At 41.8% G+C, this 18,277-nt stretch overlaps 2 protein-coding genes across 11 annotated transcripts in view; one reads left to right on the top strand and one right to left on the bottom strand.

The window, feature by feature from the left end:
• The window catches only part of LOC108110200 (sodium/calcium exchanger 3), a 37,013-nt gene that overhangs the window by 3,142 nt on the left and 15,594 nt on the right, over positions 1–18,277 (top strand). For 3 of the 9 annotated variants that reach the window (XM_017219174.2, XM_017219173.2, XM_017219172.2), the window contains exons 1-2: positions 9,070–9,245; positions 11,627–13,821. In XM_017219174.2, coding sequence (XP_017074663.2) covers positions 11,957–13,821 — 1,865 coding nt within the window. In that variant the 5' untranslated portion in view covers positions 9,070–9,245; positions 11,627–11,956. Of the gene's footprint in view, positions 1–4,829; positions 4,931–5,189; positions 5,209–8,391; positions 8,504–9,068; positions 9,246–11,139; positions 11,223–11,626; positions 13,822–18,277 lie in introns of those variants that run through there. The other 6 variants (XM_017219171.2, XM_017219170.2, XM_017219168.2 and 3 more) reach the window with 6 other exon arrangements.
• Positions 5,471–8,197, bottom strand: LOC108110202. 2 transcript variants are annotated; one of them, XM_017219176.2, is made up of 3 exons: positions 7,953–8,197; positions 6,204–6,535; positions 5,471–6,136 (listed from the first exon to the last, which is right to left on the bottom strand). In XM_017219176.2, the coding sequence occupies exons 1-3, from the start codon at positions 7,994–7,996 to the stop codon at positions 5,607–5,609; spliced, it is 906 nt and encodes a 301-aa protein (XP_017074665.2). In that variant the 5' UTR covers positions 7,997–8,197; the 3' UTR covers positions 5,471–5,606. The 2 variants fall into 2 exon arrangements, with proteins under 2 accessions (XP_017074665.2, XP_017074666.2); XM_017219177.2 differs by lacking the exon at positions 7,953–8,197 and having other exon boundaries at positions 5,473–6,145; positions 6,204–6,866.

Here is an 18,277-nt window from a genome sequence, read left to right as displayed (position 1 = left end):
ATTAAAAGAGATAAAAATTCCATAAAGATGACAGAAATCAAAAAAAAAAAAAAGGAGAAGAAAACAGGGAAAGGCAGAGGCAATAAATAATGGAAAAACATCCAAAAAAAGAGGACAAAATGGCGTTGACGGGCGAGTCTTAAGTCAGCTTTTGTGGCGAAACAAAAGACGCGCGAAAAGAACAAGATATTGGGATATCTAAATTACCGTTGTCACGCACCTAAGCACACACATATACGTATATATTATATATACTTACACATACATACAAGCAAGCCAGCACGTACACATAGAAATGTCAGCATTGTGTCAGCACGGAAACCAAAGTGAAAACCTTTCATTTCATTTTCCCCGCCCTTTCGAGCGGTCGAGTTCCATTGACTGTGCGAACAAAGGCCAAGGAAATGATAATTTTCCGCTTAACAGACACATACAGAAACCTTCACACATCCACACACATTTGGTTGTCGAAATAAATTGCCAAGAAATGAAATTGAAACGCTTTCAATTAACTCTTCGCATTGGGTTGTACTTAATCCTTGTCACATTAGCTCCAGCTTGCATTCTGGTTTCAATTAAGTCGATGTGACGCGTGTCTGAAATATTCATTGGGGGAAAATGGCAGCAAAGGGCATAATCAGGTGCGTTAAGGTGAATAATTTAAAAGTCTTGGGAGGAGTAGCAGTTTCCGTATCCCAGCGATAACACACATGCCAGCAGAATCTTCATCTGACCCCGTTCGAACTTAATTTCCATTTCAATTTTCCCCATTCATTGGGGTTCTTAGCCGCTCTATACCCTTCCCCTACTCTCATAGTTCTGCTCCCTGACCCTATTCGTTTCAGGACAAAAACTACAAACATACACTAGAAAAAAGGGGTTTTCCTTACTAACATCTAAACGAGAATATAAGGAGATACACAATTCGATTGGATATATGAACGAATTATCCATTTTTAACAGAAAAGTATGATAAATTGTACGCTTTTAAGGGCTATAACTTTGAAAACTATTAGTGAGCTATTTACAAGATAACAAGTTGACCCCAAACGAAGAATTGGCTTCCCAAATTGATTTTGCTCAGTATAGCATATAGTAAGCTAGGGGCGCCATTTTGGCTCTGTTTGCCGGCTCTAATGGATTTCCAAGGCGGAGCATAACAATTTGTTTGTGGGCCGAAACTGTTGCTCTAAACGGGAAGTCTGCCACAATGATTATTACGATGATAACGGCGTCGACGATGATGATGATGATGGCGGGGGGATAATGTGATTTTTCTCAGCGATTTGGAGGCAGCCTGCAACATCGTTGCCATTTTCATGCCAGGGCAGGCATACAAATTACATGACAATGGAAAAACTGTACAGTGTTTATCGGCAACATGAAGAGCAACCATGCCACAAACGAGCGGCAAACGTTGAAGCAAACAGAAAAAGGAACTTAAATCACTTGGCAAAATGTTTGCTTTGCTGATTGGCCACGACTTAATCAAGCTCTGCGTCAGCATTTTCATTCATTGAAAGATTGATTGATGCACTAACTGATTGCTAGTTTTTTTTTCGTTGCCGCCCCACAGCAAACATCTGGTCAACCATCCATCAGCCATCATCGAGAAGCAGTGGAACCTGCGGCTGACACACGGCAAATTGTCAAGTCCAGCGTCGCAACTCTTTGGCAAACACAACTGGTTTTCTTGTTTCTGTTAAAGTTTTTTCAAAAGGGTATAAAGGTCGGGGGTGTTGGGAAACCCCCGGCGGAAGCCCGACCACAACCCAAGTTGGGCAGCAAATAGTTTGTGCCACCCACACCCACTTGATATGGCAATGGCAAACAACTTTAACAACGCTATCTAAACCAACTTTGGCATGTCAGGGCCTCGACTCCTCCGCATTCAGTCAACCCCCGCTTGGAGTACAGTCTGGTTTGAGGAAAGGGGCTCTGGAAAATCAATAGCAGCCTTGCGACATATATATACACGCATATATTTATGCGGCACGCAGCTGCTTTCCCCTCTTCGACTTCATTTCCCCATTTTCCATTTTTCGTTTCCCGCTTCCCGTTTCACGTTTCCAAACTCCATCCGCTTTCACTTCACTCTGTAAATCATGGCCAGCAAGTGATAATATCCTGCTCGAAAACTCGACTATTTGACACTTTTAGCTAGCTTGGCGATTATTCACTGAAACTGAGCTTATCGCACAGAATATTATTTTAAACTTAAATAGCAGTTAAGTAGTAAAGGAAACTATGGCAAAGTAGTTTAGTTAGTATATACAACCCCATATATCTTCCAACTTAATGGCCTACGGGGCTTGTTTAGAAAGCATTGTTGATTATTATTTATGACAGCGTTTTGTCTGAGATTCGCTGTTGTGAAATAGATGTGATTCTTTGTGTGACTCGCTTGGCAACTGGCATTAAGTTCGGCTAGATGACTGCATGCTTGGTTCAGGACAAGGGAAGCCTTACAAGAAAATACTATTAGTCAAAGCGAGACGTGACTAATGTACGAGTATACCAAGGACCTCAAGTTGTTTTTCCAGATACAAGGAAATCCCCTAATGACCTTTTCTGCTCGCATTTGAGTTGCATATAAATCGTTGTGCCCTGTGTATAGTGCAATACCCTGGCAAATGGCATCCTCATTCTCTATGGTATGCTGACATTTAAGGTTGATGCGATTTGAAATCAAATCAATGTCAATGGCAGCTCGCGCAGCATTGCAATGCGTTGGTTATGGCGATGGCGATACTGGCCTTGATTGCGATGCCTGATTGCCATTGACCAGTGATGTGGCTCCTCCAGGGCGGATATGGACACGCATAATTGACAGGCATCTATCTGCCGCACACACCAAATCAAAAGCACTCACACGCACGCAGCTCCAGATATGGTTTGAAATGTGTAGTCTACTTTCAGGCAGTCTGCCTAAAAGCCTGTTTCCGGTGATACCAGAATGTGCGCCTTGTTGCGTCCACTCCGCAGTCAAGTGGCAAGCACACGCCCACTGACGCCCAAACACTTTCAGGCAGACATACAGGAAGAGAAAAGAAAGCCCCAATATTATGGTTTCTTTGTTAATATTAAAATTTTTGTATTCGAAGGCTCTTTACTCAAATATTTAAATCAGCTTAAATAGAACTTTTCTTAGAGAAAAATAAACAACTTTATGGCGCATTAAAAAATATTTTTAATATAGAGAAATAAAATTATAGTGTTTTGAAATGGCACATTTAAAGGATACTAAAACTTCCAGACATAATAGTTTATAGGGAAACTATATTAAAAATTGTCTTTTTTAAAGATGGATGACTAAAGATATGATTGTCTTAGTTTGAAGTAAGTTTAAGCTTTTATGCATCAGTTATTAGTTTGTTAAATAGTTTATTTCTGTATTAAATCAAGCTAAATTCTTCTCAATGTTTATCATGAAACTTTTCCCGCATTGCTGAGACTTTCGCTAAACGCTTTATGCTCAGCTTTGTGTGCGTATCCTTGCAGAAGTGTGAAATACAGTTATAAATAAATAAGAATGCTCGAAACTCACACATTCGCACACATCCTTATGGCGAGGGACATAAAAAAAGGGGATATTGTTAAATAATAAACAGTTTACGCTCTGACAACACACACAAAACAGGCGTGAAAATGAAGGGCGGTGGGAGCGTGGCCGTTCAACTGTCAACACAAAATGATACACATCTGCACTCCTTTACACACACACTCACACATTCGTAGCAGATAAGGACCCACTCATACACTCACAACATACCATCCCATACCATCCCATACCATACCATACCACTCACAAGTTTTGTGACAAGAAGGCATTTCAAATCGACGATTCGTATAACGACCGTCATCAAACTTGTTGTTATAACGTCGCAGCTACAGCAACAAGGACAATATCAAAATGTCGCCAATAACTGGGGGGATGTTGAAGCTAAGGACGGGGATAAAATATGCTGACATCGCCAACTGTTCCCACTCGGTCCCGTATTAAACATGTCATTTGACGTCCCTGGGATTCGAACACCGAACACCGAAACCTGTCAGACATTCTCTTGTTAGCATAACGAATCTAAATACCTCTGTCACGGAAGCCTGACAAATCTAGTCCCTGAAACAAAGCCCACACAAAGGATATAACAAACTAGAGCTAACCTTATCTGCCGGGGTATAAAATCAACACCGTTGAATAAGGGGTATTTCGATGTAAAGCGATTTATGGCTTAAGTAAAGTGTGCAGAAACATTCACTGGCAGATTTACCTTGATTTAAGATTTCACCGAAAAGGACTTTGAATCTCGGTGAAAGTGTCAAGATTCCCAAGTGAATTTTTTTGTGAGCATGTTGTGGCTAACTTTGACTTAGGCTCAATATTTTATTCAGTTACTTTCAGGCCACATATCTAATCTAAGCAATGAGCTTTTTTTGTCAAAGTTTCTGTTTTTGGCTCTCACGATTGGACAATTGCATAATTGCGGATAGTATCTTTAAGTCCATGACGTGATAGTAGCTATCAGTGCTTATTAAAACTGGATCATATAACACACAAAGCGGTCTAAAAAGCTGGAATATCAAGATGGAGGGGCAGCTATCAGGTATGGTCGCACAAACGTAATTGCCCTACTTATCGCCGGTGGTTCGGTTGCCACTATTGTATTTCTCCCTATCGAGTCGCCGTATCTGAGGCCGTTACGTGCGTCATATGTGTACATATATATATATATATATATATATATATGATCGCCAGGGGACAGAAACTTTAGCTAAAAACGCCAGTTGATATCTGCGCTTGCCAAAGTGGCGATTTGATTAGACGACACGCGAATGCTCTGATTTATACTTCATGAAAATCAAAATCGAAACAGAGCTAACGATTTACCCAAGAGTCAAGCACTAAAAAGGACCGAAACCGGATCCCCAGGTGAGTGCGTGCCACCACGCCCATTGCTTGTCGCCGAGCCAGCTCCAATCCCGTTATCTCATCAGTACTGCGCACCTGGCTGAGCGGCAGTACTGCGGCTCAGTTGCTTGCCAGGAAGCTAGCGAAGAAGAAACTATGAATTGTCACGCCTGAGACAAACTACAGGGTTCTCTACTATCAGCTCTTGAGTCTCCGAAGCTCAGTTTCCAGTCGAGTCCCGATTCCAGATTCCACATCCCCACCAGCTGCATACAAAATAGAGTCAATCCCATCGCGAAGTGAGTATCCCTGGCGACAAATCCCGCAGCATTTCACGTATATTAGAATCGTGAATGAGATGTCTTAGACTATTCACAGTGGCAGTCGCAATAGTAGCATTTTCCGTTTATTACCCATTTCTTGTGAAATCCTAAAAGTGAAACATCTGTGACTCGATTCTGACTAAGAATATAAAGTGAGAAATTTGATACAGGTTATGGGTTTCTATAGCGCATTGAAGGCATTATATATGCACAACGGTCAGTGATTAAATTAAATCTCGTTTTAGAGGTGCCAACTTAGATAAATTAACTGGCAAAAAAATGTGTTCTGTGATTCATTTTTATTAAAAAACAATTATAAACAATTTTAAAGTTGGTATACACGTGTAAGAATCAACTACATTCCACCTCTCAAATCATGAATAATCAGAAGTAAATTTTAAATTATTACTATTATCATTATTGGGTTTTAAGAATTTCTTTTTCACAAACTCAAACGCAATGATATGTTCCGGCCAAAATCCAGGATTAGATATCTTTTCATACAACGGAATAGGCACCAGGACCTTAAACGACGATATATTTTCATTTTTTTTATTCCTGAATTTTTGCACTACAATGTCATCGGGATTGGCATTGTAAAGTTTAGTAACTATGTAATGCTTTAGGGCATCTTCAGTAGTCGAAGGCAAGAGCCTAGAGACAAACAAAGCCTTTATAGGAGGAACAGCTCTTAGGAAGTTCGGAGTAGGTAGAACTCTAAGATCCGGATTATGATATTTTTTAGGAGGTACAGCAAAAATCGAGGGGTATTTTATATCAGATGCCTGGGTAGTTTCAGTTTCCCCTTCCAAAATAGATTTTTCCTTGGTAGTTGTAGAACTTTTAAAGAGATCTGTAACACGATCAGAGTCATCATCAGCAGGATTAGCAGGACCTTGAGAGTCTAGAATATCTTTTAAGGTTGAAAATACGTTTAGTTCTTAAGAAAAAAAGAAATGTTATCATCTTACGAGATGAAAAGGCTGATTCCAGCTTCAAAACCTTATCATGGACAGCTCGAACTTCGTTGAAGAGTTCGATAATTTCCATGCGCGTTTGCCTCATAAATCTTCCCATTTGAGATTTTATTACTCTGCAGTCCTCACAGGACCATTTGAGACCATTTTTTCCTTCGATTAAGTTCCGAATATTTTCACTTATGTCTGCGCATTCGATATGGGCATATCCGTCACATAACCAGCATTTAACATTCTCTTCGGTCGTTATAACATTATTGAATTCGCACTTTTCCATGCAGCAGGTCAGCGGTTCCATAGCTATGTAGGCAAGTGTTAAAAGCAGACTAAGATTTTACTAATGACTGCAATCAGGTTGGAAGCACAATGAGTCGAAGAGATAACTATTCACAACTAGATAAAACCTTAATAATTTATTTCTAACAGCAGTCCATTTGTTTAGGACAAAATCACGATAGAGAAACACAAACACAAACAAACAAAATAAGTGCTCAAAATATCATAATAACGAGGGAACCCGGGGAAATTGTTGGAAATTCAAGAGAACAGATTAAAGACGTCAATGTGTTTCGAAGTTCGAATGAAGAGTGGTGTTTGTGATAAGACTTTTTGTAAATATAACCGAAGAGCCCTTGAGATCGCTGAAGACTATCGCTAGGCCTAGTTAGTTTTTATACCCATTACCGGTAGAAAGTATATTGACGATGTCAAAAAGTCTGTAACAGATAGTAGGCGGTTCAAACGAGTATAATCTTGATCTGAATCATATTCCGATTTTATCTACCCATGTCAGTCTACTTTTGCGACTGTCCGGAGATATACGTAGATGAAGAGTTTTCAGTTTAAATTTGAAATACAGTATATTGAAAAAATCAAAAATTTAGAGTTCTCCACCAAGAATGTTGGCGATAGCACCAAAAATACAAGTCTCGAGTTTTATATTTTATGTGCTAGAATTATGATCACATCTGTATGCCCATGACGATGTGTGGGAATAGAAATGAAATGCGCACGGAAAGCCGCTTAGCTGGGAGACGGAAAATATGCGAATAAATTATGTGTGGCCACCTAGCACACATATGAACATGCATATCCACATGAGATGCTGTAATCCTCACATGTCTGCCCGGCATATTGGGTCTCTGCAGGCGTCTTTTGTTCACGATGAAAGTGTTTTTGAAATGAGGAACCACACGGTCAACAAAATTAGCACGGCATTTGCATGGCTACCGAAATGATTGCCTGAATTTTGTTAAACTTAGCTGAATACCGCAGACAATAATAAACAAACTAGAAAAAGAAAGGCTAAACAAAATTATCGGGCAAAGAGCGAAAGGTGGAGGAAATGTCAGATAATAGAGAGCTCAGACCACAAGCAAATGTTTAATAATAAAAAGGGGAATCGTCACACACACGCTGTCATGACGGTACTTAAAAATACTAAACTACATTTTGTTTGTTGAAGGCTGTTTAAAATTGGATATATATACTTAAATCGAACACAAAATAAAATTTATTATTTATTATTAAAGTTCATTATTTATGCTAGAAAAGAATAGAAAACGAAAGTCTTAGATCTTTTGGGTTAAGATCATCTGTGATTAAATAGTTTACAAATGATATTTACTAATGTAAAAACAGCTCAAGCAATTTTCATTAAATATTTACTCAGACTCGTAAATAGATTTACACACTACTTTTTATGTTCTTTGAAAAAATCGTATTTTCCCTTTGAATTATTACCATTTACGTTTCAACACTACAGAATGATAGATTTTTTTTCCCATTTTCCGTTTCTTCTCCTATTTTTTGTGCCTGAGAGTTCATCCGATTTCCCATAGTAAGTGTCTGGCTGGCCAAACCAAAAACCGAAAACTATAAAAAAGAAATGAAAAAAAAACGAGCACAGAACAAAAGCCGTGCAGACCAAATAATTATGAACTGGGGGACAGAGACATGACAGAGGAATACCGACAGATAAAGAGAGAAAATAGAGGCAGACAGACAGGTGGTAATATGGGGATTCTTGCGATGGATTTAGTCGTGCGTTGGCTGCCAAATGCTTTTGCAAATCGAGAATCGTGAAAAAATGGAATCCGAAATCTGTGCCAGCTGACGAGCAACTGAACTTCGGCGGGTTCTCTCTATTTATATAGAAAAACATATGTATACTGGGGAATTACTTAACAGCAAATTAGCGGTTGCGTTTGATTTACTAGACCATTTCGAACGGGAATGTTCCTTGAACTTGGGACCAAACCGAAAAATTGGATCTACTTCAATACGTCCGAAACGTATGTACATACGTTTGTGTAACGTAAAAGCGCCAGCGTAACGTAAACAAAGTGCCGTTAGTTAGTTTGGCCCGCTCATCTTTGCCCATTCTCATTACTACACTGGGGGAAATTGTTAATAATTATTTGATAAAACATATATTCCAAATAGAATCACATTTTATTAAATACAAAATCCCATTATGATGATGAAACTGTAGAGTAATTTTAGAAGTTATTTACCTATAAAAATGTAGGGCATTTTATCAGAAATTATAACTATGTTTGACTTTTACTTTGTCCTTCTTTGTCTTCTCATGACACTTTTGTTTGAACAATATTTTATAAGCTAATTCACTTACTAATGATAGATTGACTTTTAGTTAAGTTTCAGATTTTTATATATTGACTTAGAAGCGAGGTGTCGTTTTTAAATTAATTAGTGTTTGAATCATAGTTTTGATATGCTAAATAACCCTGTTAATATAATTTGTAGCGATTTAAATATGAGTTTAAAATACCTACAAATTTCTCCCTGTGCATTTCTATTCCCATTCCCACGTTCATACTCTTTCATATTCGCTCAGTCGCATTCTCAGTCACAATCCTTGGCGAAACGCGGCGCGTTCGATCGCCAGACGATTATATTATTTTTTGTTTGTGCTAAATTTAAAAATCCACGTTAATTTTAGTTGTACGGCCTTTAACGAGTCTATAAGGCTGCCTGAAAAATCAGTTCGATACATTTGATAAGCTGAGCAATGTAAGCAACGTGATAGCTGGCATTTTCACTTGCCCGGGGCCAAAGCTTTTTAATTAATTTGCAATCTCTTAACCCGACGTGCAACCATTTTCCAATAATGGCCAAATGCAATTTACCACCGGAATGGAAAACGGATGGTGGATGGGATAGAAGGAGGATGAATGAAGTGGGAAAATTGGAACGCTTGCCCAGCATATGTTCCGTGCTCCCAGGGGCGTCTATTTGTCTCATCTTCATTTACTTTCTCCCGTTTCCCCCCGATTTCTCCCTACTCATTTCCCATTTCCCCAGCTGTTTTCCATCTCACTCGCTCAGTCATCAGTCTGTCCCACTCTTTGTCTATCCACATATATCGGCGCTGCTGTCGGCTCTTGTTGTAATTGCTAAATTAATGCAAACGTTGATGATTATCTTAGCCCCTTCGCCATAAACCGTTGGGCATATTGATTTATTGGATTTCGAAGCCAGCGCCAAAAGGGTTGTGCCATCCGAACGATGGTGCTTGTGATCCAAATGTGCATATTAAAAAAAAGATACCAAACTATAAATACGCTAAAAGTCTGAATGCGAAAGCTTAAGCGGCAACTTTAACTCGACGAACTGTAAACGAAAAGTTCCTAGTGTCAGTTTTCCTCTTAAGGAGAAAATCATTTCCAGTGAACCAAAAGTGTCTCTATTAAACACTGGAAAAAAAGAATATTGCCTCATAAACAAGCCATATGTGCAAATATAAAGTAATTAAAGTCAATACAGCAATCAACTCAAATAAATATGGAATAATCAATTGGCTTTACCTTCATATATGTATTTATGAAAATGAATAGTGCACCAAATGAAACGGTTTTAAATTATGTTTCGTAAGAATCACATTGATTAACGCCAGAATTCAAGGCCATAATTTAAGCAAAGGTCAAATTAAATTGGGCTATAATACATACTCATATAATGATTTATTATTAATATCAAGTTCTTGTATAAACAAGACTAAAGACTACGACTATATTAATATGAAAATAATATAAACTTTTATGGTTTAGAAAGTTTAATTAAATTCTTCAATTTTCTTACTAAGAAAATCATTAAAAATCTATTAGCAGTGATATAACTTTTTATGATGTTTAATAGTTCTCGGTGCAGTGTTCCCCTCGACTTGTTGCCATTTGAAGTTTTAAAAGTCGTTTCCCCATGTCTTCAGACCCCCTAGTTTCCCCAACTGTCAACAGTTTTTATCTGCAAGTTTGCAATTCACTCGAATTTCCCTGCTTTATTTTCTGCATTTATCTTGGGTCTGTCTTGTCAGTCACTTGTTTGCTTTTTGTTGCCAGCCAAAACGTTAATGTTTTTAGTTCCGTTTCTGGTTCCCGTTATTGACATTGGAGAATTATGTACACATGTATATAATATCGATCTCTGCCAAGACCATTCCTCTGCACTTGCCTCTCTTTCGGCTTAAAATTGAATTTGCAACAAACTTTGTGCAGCTGAATTTCATCTAGGTCTGTTTTTCATTTCCTCGGAAAATGAACTTTGTTTGCTTGTAGTTTTTTCGTCTGCTCTGGCGAATTTTATAGCTGCACTTTTGTTTATGTTTTATGCTGTCTATTTACGCATTTAATTTCGTTTTCGTGTAAATACACAAAACAGCTGAACGACGAATGCCTGGCAAAGCTCAAAGAAAAGCTACACCCCCAACGTCCACCTCCACACACAGGGCGAAATACTGACTCTTCATAAATTTAATTTCGAAAATTTTTGCGGAGATTGTTTTGTTACTACGGGAACAAGGCAATGATTTTGCCGAAAAGCAATTATTTTAGTTACTTAAATGAGTTTATCTGTATCAGTTGTATAAAAATATCTACAATAATTCTCAACTATTTTACATTCTCTTTGTTTCAATGTACCTAGTTTTGAAGGTTTTAAAACATTGGCAAAGCCTTAAATCAATGCAATATAAATATTCTTTACTGATTGTGGGTAAGTCAACGATTTTGTAGATGCCTTTGAGACACAATTTTTGTATTGGCTTAAGGAAATTGCTATTATCATGATTATGTAAAAAGGTTTTCTTGGTTTGTTAGCCGCAGCTTGAAATATTTAGCCAATTCATATCATGCGTGTATTATTTGTTAGATTTTTTGCTAAACCCATTGTACCACCCTACTTGATGCATCTCCTTGCCGCCCGTTTGGTGATCTAGGCGGTCTATTCTAGCGACTATTTGCGGGCTTTCGCAACCTTCACAGTGGCATTGCGCTTGGCGACACACTCGTGATGCAATGCACCCGAAATAGGCGACCAAGAATAGGAACCGCAATCGTAATGGTCGCAAGTCAACCAACTAACTAACTAACATCTTTCCCGTCTCTTCCTTCCCTCAGGTGCAGCGGCCCAACTGCGTCAGAGTGTTGAACGTGCCATTGCGAGAATGCCGTCTCGCGGTCCCACGTCATAGTCACCATCATTAGCACCGGGCGACAGCGACATTGGCGACACTGGCAACCAGCAACTAGCAACTAGTAACAACACTCCTAGCAGCAACATTAATTGCAACTGCAGCAGCAGCAACTTGCATCTAGCAACAAGCAACAGCAACTGCACCAGCACAAATCACAGCCAAATCGAACGCAACAAAGCTTCCAAAGTTAGGCCAACGGGACAGCCCAATCACTTCCAGGATAAGGAGAAGCCATTATAATTAATACCCAGCCATGCAGTTGCTCATCAAGTCCATCTTCACCTGCGCACTATTTGTGATCTTTGTTTATGCCACCGCCCAGTCGCTGATCAAAGTCCAGGAGAGCGAAACGCGGCGGGCGTATCTCAATATCACCTCCTCCTCCGACCTGAGTAGTAGTAATCTTAGCCTGGATGACGGCCCCTTCCTTAGCCGGCGGCTAAGACAAGTGGTTCATGGCGAAGAGGGCGACGAAGGCGCGCCGTCTCAGTTGGAGGATGATCTAAGGCAGATGAAGAAGACCAATGTGGACGCACCGGACGTGGAAGAAATACGTGAATGCAGTGTGGGTCTCGTCCTTCCCGTGTGGATGCCGCAGAAGCATCTTTCCATTGGTGACCGCCTCATCCGAGGCTTTGTCTACTTCATCCTTTTGATCTACCTGTTTGTGGGCGTGTCCATTATTGCGGATCGCTTCATGGCCGCCATCGAAGCCATTACATCGATTGAACGGGCAGTAGTGGTAAAAGGCCCCAACAACACAAAGCAGGTGATGCACGTCCGTATCTGGAACGAAACAGTGGCCAATCTCACGCTAATGGCTCTCGGATCGAGTGCACCCGAAATCCTCCTCTCCGTTATAGAGATTTACGCCAAGGACTTCGAGAGCGGTGATCTTGGGCCCGGCACCATCGTGGGATCTGCCGCCTACAATCTGTTCATGATCATCGCCGTGTGCATGATCTGGATTCCGGCGGGCGAGGTGCGGAGAATCCGTCATTTGCGGGTATTCTTCGTTACTGCCGCCTTCTCGATCTTCGCCTATGTGTGGCTGTGGCTTATCCTATCCGTGTTCACGCCTGGCGTGATCCAGGTCTGGGAGGCGATCGTGACCTTGCTATTCTTCCCGCTGACCGTCCTGTGGGCCTACATCGCCGAGCGGCGGCTACTGGTCTACAAATATATGGACAAAAACTACCGGGTGAACAAGCGCGGCACCGTGGTTGCCGGCGAGCACGACCAGGTGGAGATGGATGCGGAGAAGGGCCCTAAACACCCGATGGTCACTTCCGGTCGCGCCAACGAGGCCGAGGCCTTCGACGAGGCCCGTCGAGAGTACGTCACTGTACTGACAAAGCTGCGCCAAAAGTACCCCGACGCCGATCTCGAGCAACTTGAAATGATGGCCCAGGAGCAAGTGTTGGCGCGGAGCAGCAAGTCGCGCGCCTTCTACCGCATCCAGGCCACTCGCAAGATGGTCGGCAGCGGCAACCTAATGCGCAAGATCCAGGAGCGAGCCCACAGCGACCTAACGGAGGTCAAAGCCCAGCTGCACTCCGGCGACTATGACGAGACGGACGACCTAATCCGAATGTATTTCGAGCCCGGCCACTACACCGTCATGGAGAACTGCGGTGAGTTCGAGGTGCGAGTGGTCCGTCGCGGCGACCTCTCCGTGTACGCCAGCGTTGAGTACGAGACGCAGGATGGCACCGCCTCCGCCGGAACCGATTTCGTGGGCCGTAAGGGCCTGCTCAGCTTCCCGCCGGGCGTCGACGAGCAGCGCTTCCGCATCGAGGTAATCGATGACGACGTCTTCGAGGAGGACGAATGCTTCTACATCCGCCTTTTCAATCCCTCCGAAGGCGTCAAGCTGGCCGTGCCGATGATAGCCACCGTTATGATTCTGGACGACGACCACGCGGGCATCTTCGCCTTCACGGACTCGGCCTTCGAAATCACCGAATCCGTCGGCAAGTTTGAGCTGAAGGTGATGCGCTACTCCGGCGCCCGTGGCACTGTCATTGTGCCCTACTGGACGGAGAACGACACGGCCACCGAATCCAAGGACTACGAGGAGGCTCGTGGCGAACTCGTCTTCGAAAACAATGAATCTGAGTGAGTTTAAATTTACATTATTTATTTACATGATATTTATTTTTGTTTAAACAAAACTCAACAATAGTTCAAATATTACAATATTTAATAGATTTAATAGAAATAATCTATGACTGAGCTATCTACCACGTATTATCTATTTCGTGCTGAAGCCACGGAAACAAAAGTTACTTTCTTCTTTTGATTTCTTGTTTGACCTACATAAGCGTTAACCTGGATAACATTAGTTTTTCGGTTAAGTCGTGAATACACATGCATGCCTAGAGTCCCGGATTGCTCCGCCCCCTGGTTTCCAGGGATGTGTATATCCCGACGCCTGGTGTCACGCAATGCGAACTCCCAACGGAGTCTTTCGGCAAACTCGCAATTTCCGCTTTGGGGAATAGACAGGCGTTGGTGGGATATGCGTGAGACAGTGCGCTGCGAATCGATTAAAGTCAAAATAATTGGGGCTTTTAATTGCCACACCAGTTGCCAGATGGCATTGGCAGTGGCCGGGTGCGGAGTTTCAGTTTGTATGCCACTCTGCAAAATGGCAAACAGTGCGTAGTCATCGTAGTGGTGCTACAGCACCACCTGTTCCCCCAACTCCAAACTCCCAGCGCACAGCACCGAACTCGCGAATCTATTGTGAGCAAATGTGTGTTTGGGTATACAGTCCTCCTGCTGGGTGCTTCTGGCCCAATTGTCCTGGCTGCGTGCTGGGTGACAACGCCAGACATCCAACCATCCCTTCCAGACATTAACACCCCGAACGTTGCCAAGCAAGCGACTGTAATTAATTTTGCAAAATTTATTCATTTTGACAAACATTTGGCAGACGACAGCCGCACTCAGTTAACTGCTGCTTTTGCATATGTTTTTGCGGCTTTCATGGCCATGTCCGAAATGTCGGGCAACACGCAACATGGCCACATATATAGGTCAGGCGTGATCGAACCAGTTTGGAGGATGGCTTTCTAAGATGATTTATGGCCCGAGAAAATGCCCAGCATATGCCGGGAATTAGGCTGGACGAAAATCTGGGAAATGGCTTCAATTTGATGGGTACTAATCATGATTTACTTACTGACTTAATTAGTGCATAGACAGGACCTTTTACACTGAGCGGAACTAGAAGTTTTAGAAGTTAAGTCCTTAAATTTGATTAAAATATAATAAAAAACTTTTCAATTATTATTAATCATTTAAAATATATATAATGTTTATTAGTAATTTTGTCGCAATCAAAAATCCCATTTCTATTTATTATTAGATGACATTTTTCGCTCACTCACTGTATTTATTGTTTACTATGTGAAGCTTTTCCCCTGAGACATTTCTGTATTATATTCCTAAGACTTCTTCTGTACAAAGCCTCATTTAAGTCTGTCCTGGTTTTCTGCAAAATCCCCGGGGCTGTTTTGCGTAAAATGGTTTCAAACACGTCGCCACAGACATAACATGAATTTTTGAGGATTTCTGCATTATTAAGTAGCAGCGAAAGCGGAGCGGACAATTAGAGGAACGTGAACGTCAACGGGGGAAAACGTACAACAATTAAGTGGCAACGATGCCGTACGGCGTGTGAAGATGTACATGGGAGGAGCTGATGTCGTGCGATGGCACGATGTGTCCGTGTCCGGGTGAAATGCTCCCAAAGTGCTCGTTAAGCTGCTCCGGAGCTGTTGCCTGTTGGGCAGTCAGTTCTTAAGTCGTTTTCCCATTTGCACACGACGGTTGAAATACTTTTTAATGTTTGTGTTCCAACTGGCTGAATGCAATTGCCTTCGCTCTATTTGAGTCGCAATTATTTGCTAACTTTTAAAACGTTTCATTGTCGCCATTGCCAGTACCCGTACCCGCATCCGTGGCCGAATAAATTTCCGGCTCCTCCTTCGCTGAGTAAGTGCACGTCCTGGCGATCCTTGCGGGCCTTTTGTGGCATTTACAGCCACTCAAGTTGAATGCCTTGCGGTGCCGTTGGTAATAATGTTTGTTTTAATGTTGCCAGTTTCGTTGGCAAGCTGCCAGCCAAGAAAACCCGAGCCAATTGCCTGTGCAACTCCCACACATCGATGACGATCTCGAGGGCATCTTCGCTACGACCACCAGCCTCTCAAAGGAAATGCGATTCAGCGAAAGTTGCCATAAACTAGCGTCCACAATTAAGCGAGTTTTGATGTATTTTTAAATGGCCATTAAAGAGCGGCACTTTAAAGAAAGTGCGGCTTGAAAAAAAAGCGGAAAGCCAAATTACATTGCTGGAAAATCTACTTTGAAGTCGATGCGTGTGGCTGTGGCTGCAATAAATTTGTTTTTTCGCCACAACAACTTTCTCTTCACTTTACTTTAATGAAAATCAAAATCCACCTCAGCTTTACATAGCCACGGATATATATATAAGACATATACATATATATATATAGATATAGCTGTAGAACCCAGACATTTGCCAGCTTTCAGGCAGCGGAAATGCGCAACAGCAGCAGCCATGTAGTCGGTCGTCATAAAAAAAGCGGCACCAGCAGCAGTAGTCAGTAATGCCATAAAGTTCCCCAACGAAACTGGAAAAAAGAAGAAAGAAGTAGTAGGGACTGGGCTACAAAGTGCCAACACTGTTGCATAAATTTGTATAATCTGCTGGGTGCCGGGGAGTGGGAAGATTTGGATTGAGTTATAGGACCTTAAATAACCGACTCTTGCAGCGCGGAACGTGTATTAAAAAGAGGCCAAAATCCATAGCCTACTTTTTCTGGGCCGCATTTAAGATAAACACCCCGGGGAGAAGCAACGTTTCCATTAGTTAAGCCAGACAGGTTTTTCAGACAACTTTCAGTGTGCGTGGCATTTGTTAATTAGCCACAATTTAGGTGGCTTGGCACATGGCCTAAATGCTGTTCCCCAGTGAAAAAAGAACCAGCGAGTGAGAAAGTGCCAAATTAAAGATTCTCTTTTGGGGGCTTCAAGACATCCAGGTTTTTATAGACAATCCCGTGTGAGCACCGCAAATAGGAAGGAGGATGCCTCGTGTACATAAAAGTCAAACATAAAATATGCACAAAAGAACGGTAAAGGAGAAGTACGCAGATAAGAGCAAATATTTTATTAAGCACACATAATCTAAAATTGAAATTTATGCTATTTCCACCGAAGTATTTCTTGATTCTGGTTTCTGGAATCCGACCAACTTACAAGTTATCATCATCGTGTGCGGCTTTTGCTTTCACTTTTCGTGTAGCATTTCCTGTGGCCGGCGGGGAATTTCCCGGAACGGGCCAGCTGCCTAACTGACTGACAAGTAAACGGAGTCTGCTTCCAAGTGGTTGTCTTCGTCCATCCACAATACCATCCCCATCGCCCCATCCTCTTGTCTCCCTTTGTGGCAAGCTGCCTAACTGCCAGCCGTTTCCCATCCATGTGAGCGTGTAAAGTGAAGGGGGAGCACACAACCGCAGTGCCCTCCACTAAGACCATTTGGAGGTACTCGGGCAGCCACTCCCTGAATCCCGAGACGGTTGTCTGCCAACCTGAGAACTCGATCCACAAGGAGCTGATACCTTAGGGGGATATTACGGATTCTTAACAGTGTTGCCAACTTTGGTTTGGCAAAATTAGCTTTCATAGGTATATCGTTTTTTCATTTTAAAGGAAAACATTTAGACAACTTAAGGTAGGAAGGAGTTAATCATAAAAAATTAAATATAAATACTAAAAAATTGTACATTTAATCAGATTGTGGTTTATCATTTGGTTATATTTGTAGGACAAATCGCATAAACAACCACATATGACTAGAATATATCGAAGTAGGCATCTCTGGGCCAGTTACTGATAGGACACCAGGCTGCAAGGAACAAACAGAGAATGTGGCTCATGTGTGTGCCTTTTAAGCCACCAACAAACACACAAAGTTATTTACGGTTTACATAATTTGCCCAACCGAGTCAGATTCCTGGGAATATCTACAAAGGGTATCTGCAATTCGATCGGGCCAAGTGTGTGTAGGCCAAAGTTTCTTATTTGCTATTCAATTTGCTTTGGGCCTGGGTGGCTTGGGTCCCAGCTCTTGGCTTGGAATATAAATTACGAAAGGACGGCAACAGGCAGCAAATTGTCTGTCCGTTGGCTCGTCCATCCGTCCGCCCTAGCCAATGTCAATTGGTTGTTTGTGCTGTTGTTGCCGCTGATTCTTGGGCCTGGGTATCTCATGTTTATCTGGATGTCGTTAGCATGAACTGTTCCTTCTGGGGTCGGCCCAGATCCCCCAGTTCATCAGGTTCCCTTTATTTTGGTTACTTCTGTTTTTATTTGCCTCGTTCGCCCGCTTGTTGTTAGTATTATTATTATTATTATGACATCAACGGGAACAACAAGGACTGCTGAACTTAATCATCACCATGGGCCTGGGCGCACACCAAGCACCGAGATGAACATCCTCTTGGGGGCATCTGTTGCTCAAAGGGGTTTAGGGTTA

The sequence above is a fragment of the Drosophila eugracilis genome, unplaced genomic scaffold, assembly GCF_018153835.1.
Source record: "Drosophila eugracilis isolate 14026-0451.02 unplaced genomic scaffold, ASM1815383v1 contig_1135, whole genome shotgun sequence".
Lineage (NCBI taxonomy): Eukaryota > Metazoa > Arthropoda > Insecta > Diptera > Drosophilidae > Drosophila > Drosophila eugracilis.
Note: the sequence above shows the minus strand (reverse complement) of the source record. Positions and strands in the feature narration are given on the sequence as shown.

Excerpts from the sequence above, each read along its gene's own strand:
- LOC108110202 (XM_017219176.2), bottom strand. The coding sequence starts at position 7,996 with ATGGGAAAAAAAATCTATCATTCTGTAGTGTTGAAACGTAAATG. Across the intron at positions 6,536-7,952 it reads GTAGTGTTGAAACGTAAATG|TCTGCTTTTAACACTTGCCT; the intron begins GTAATAATTCAA and ends GTAAAATCTTAG. Across the intron at positions 6,137-6,203 it reads GGAATCAGCCTTTTCATCTC|ACTCTCAAGGTCCTGCTAAT; the intron begins GTAAGATGATAA and ends AAGATATTCTAG.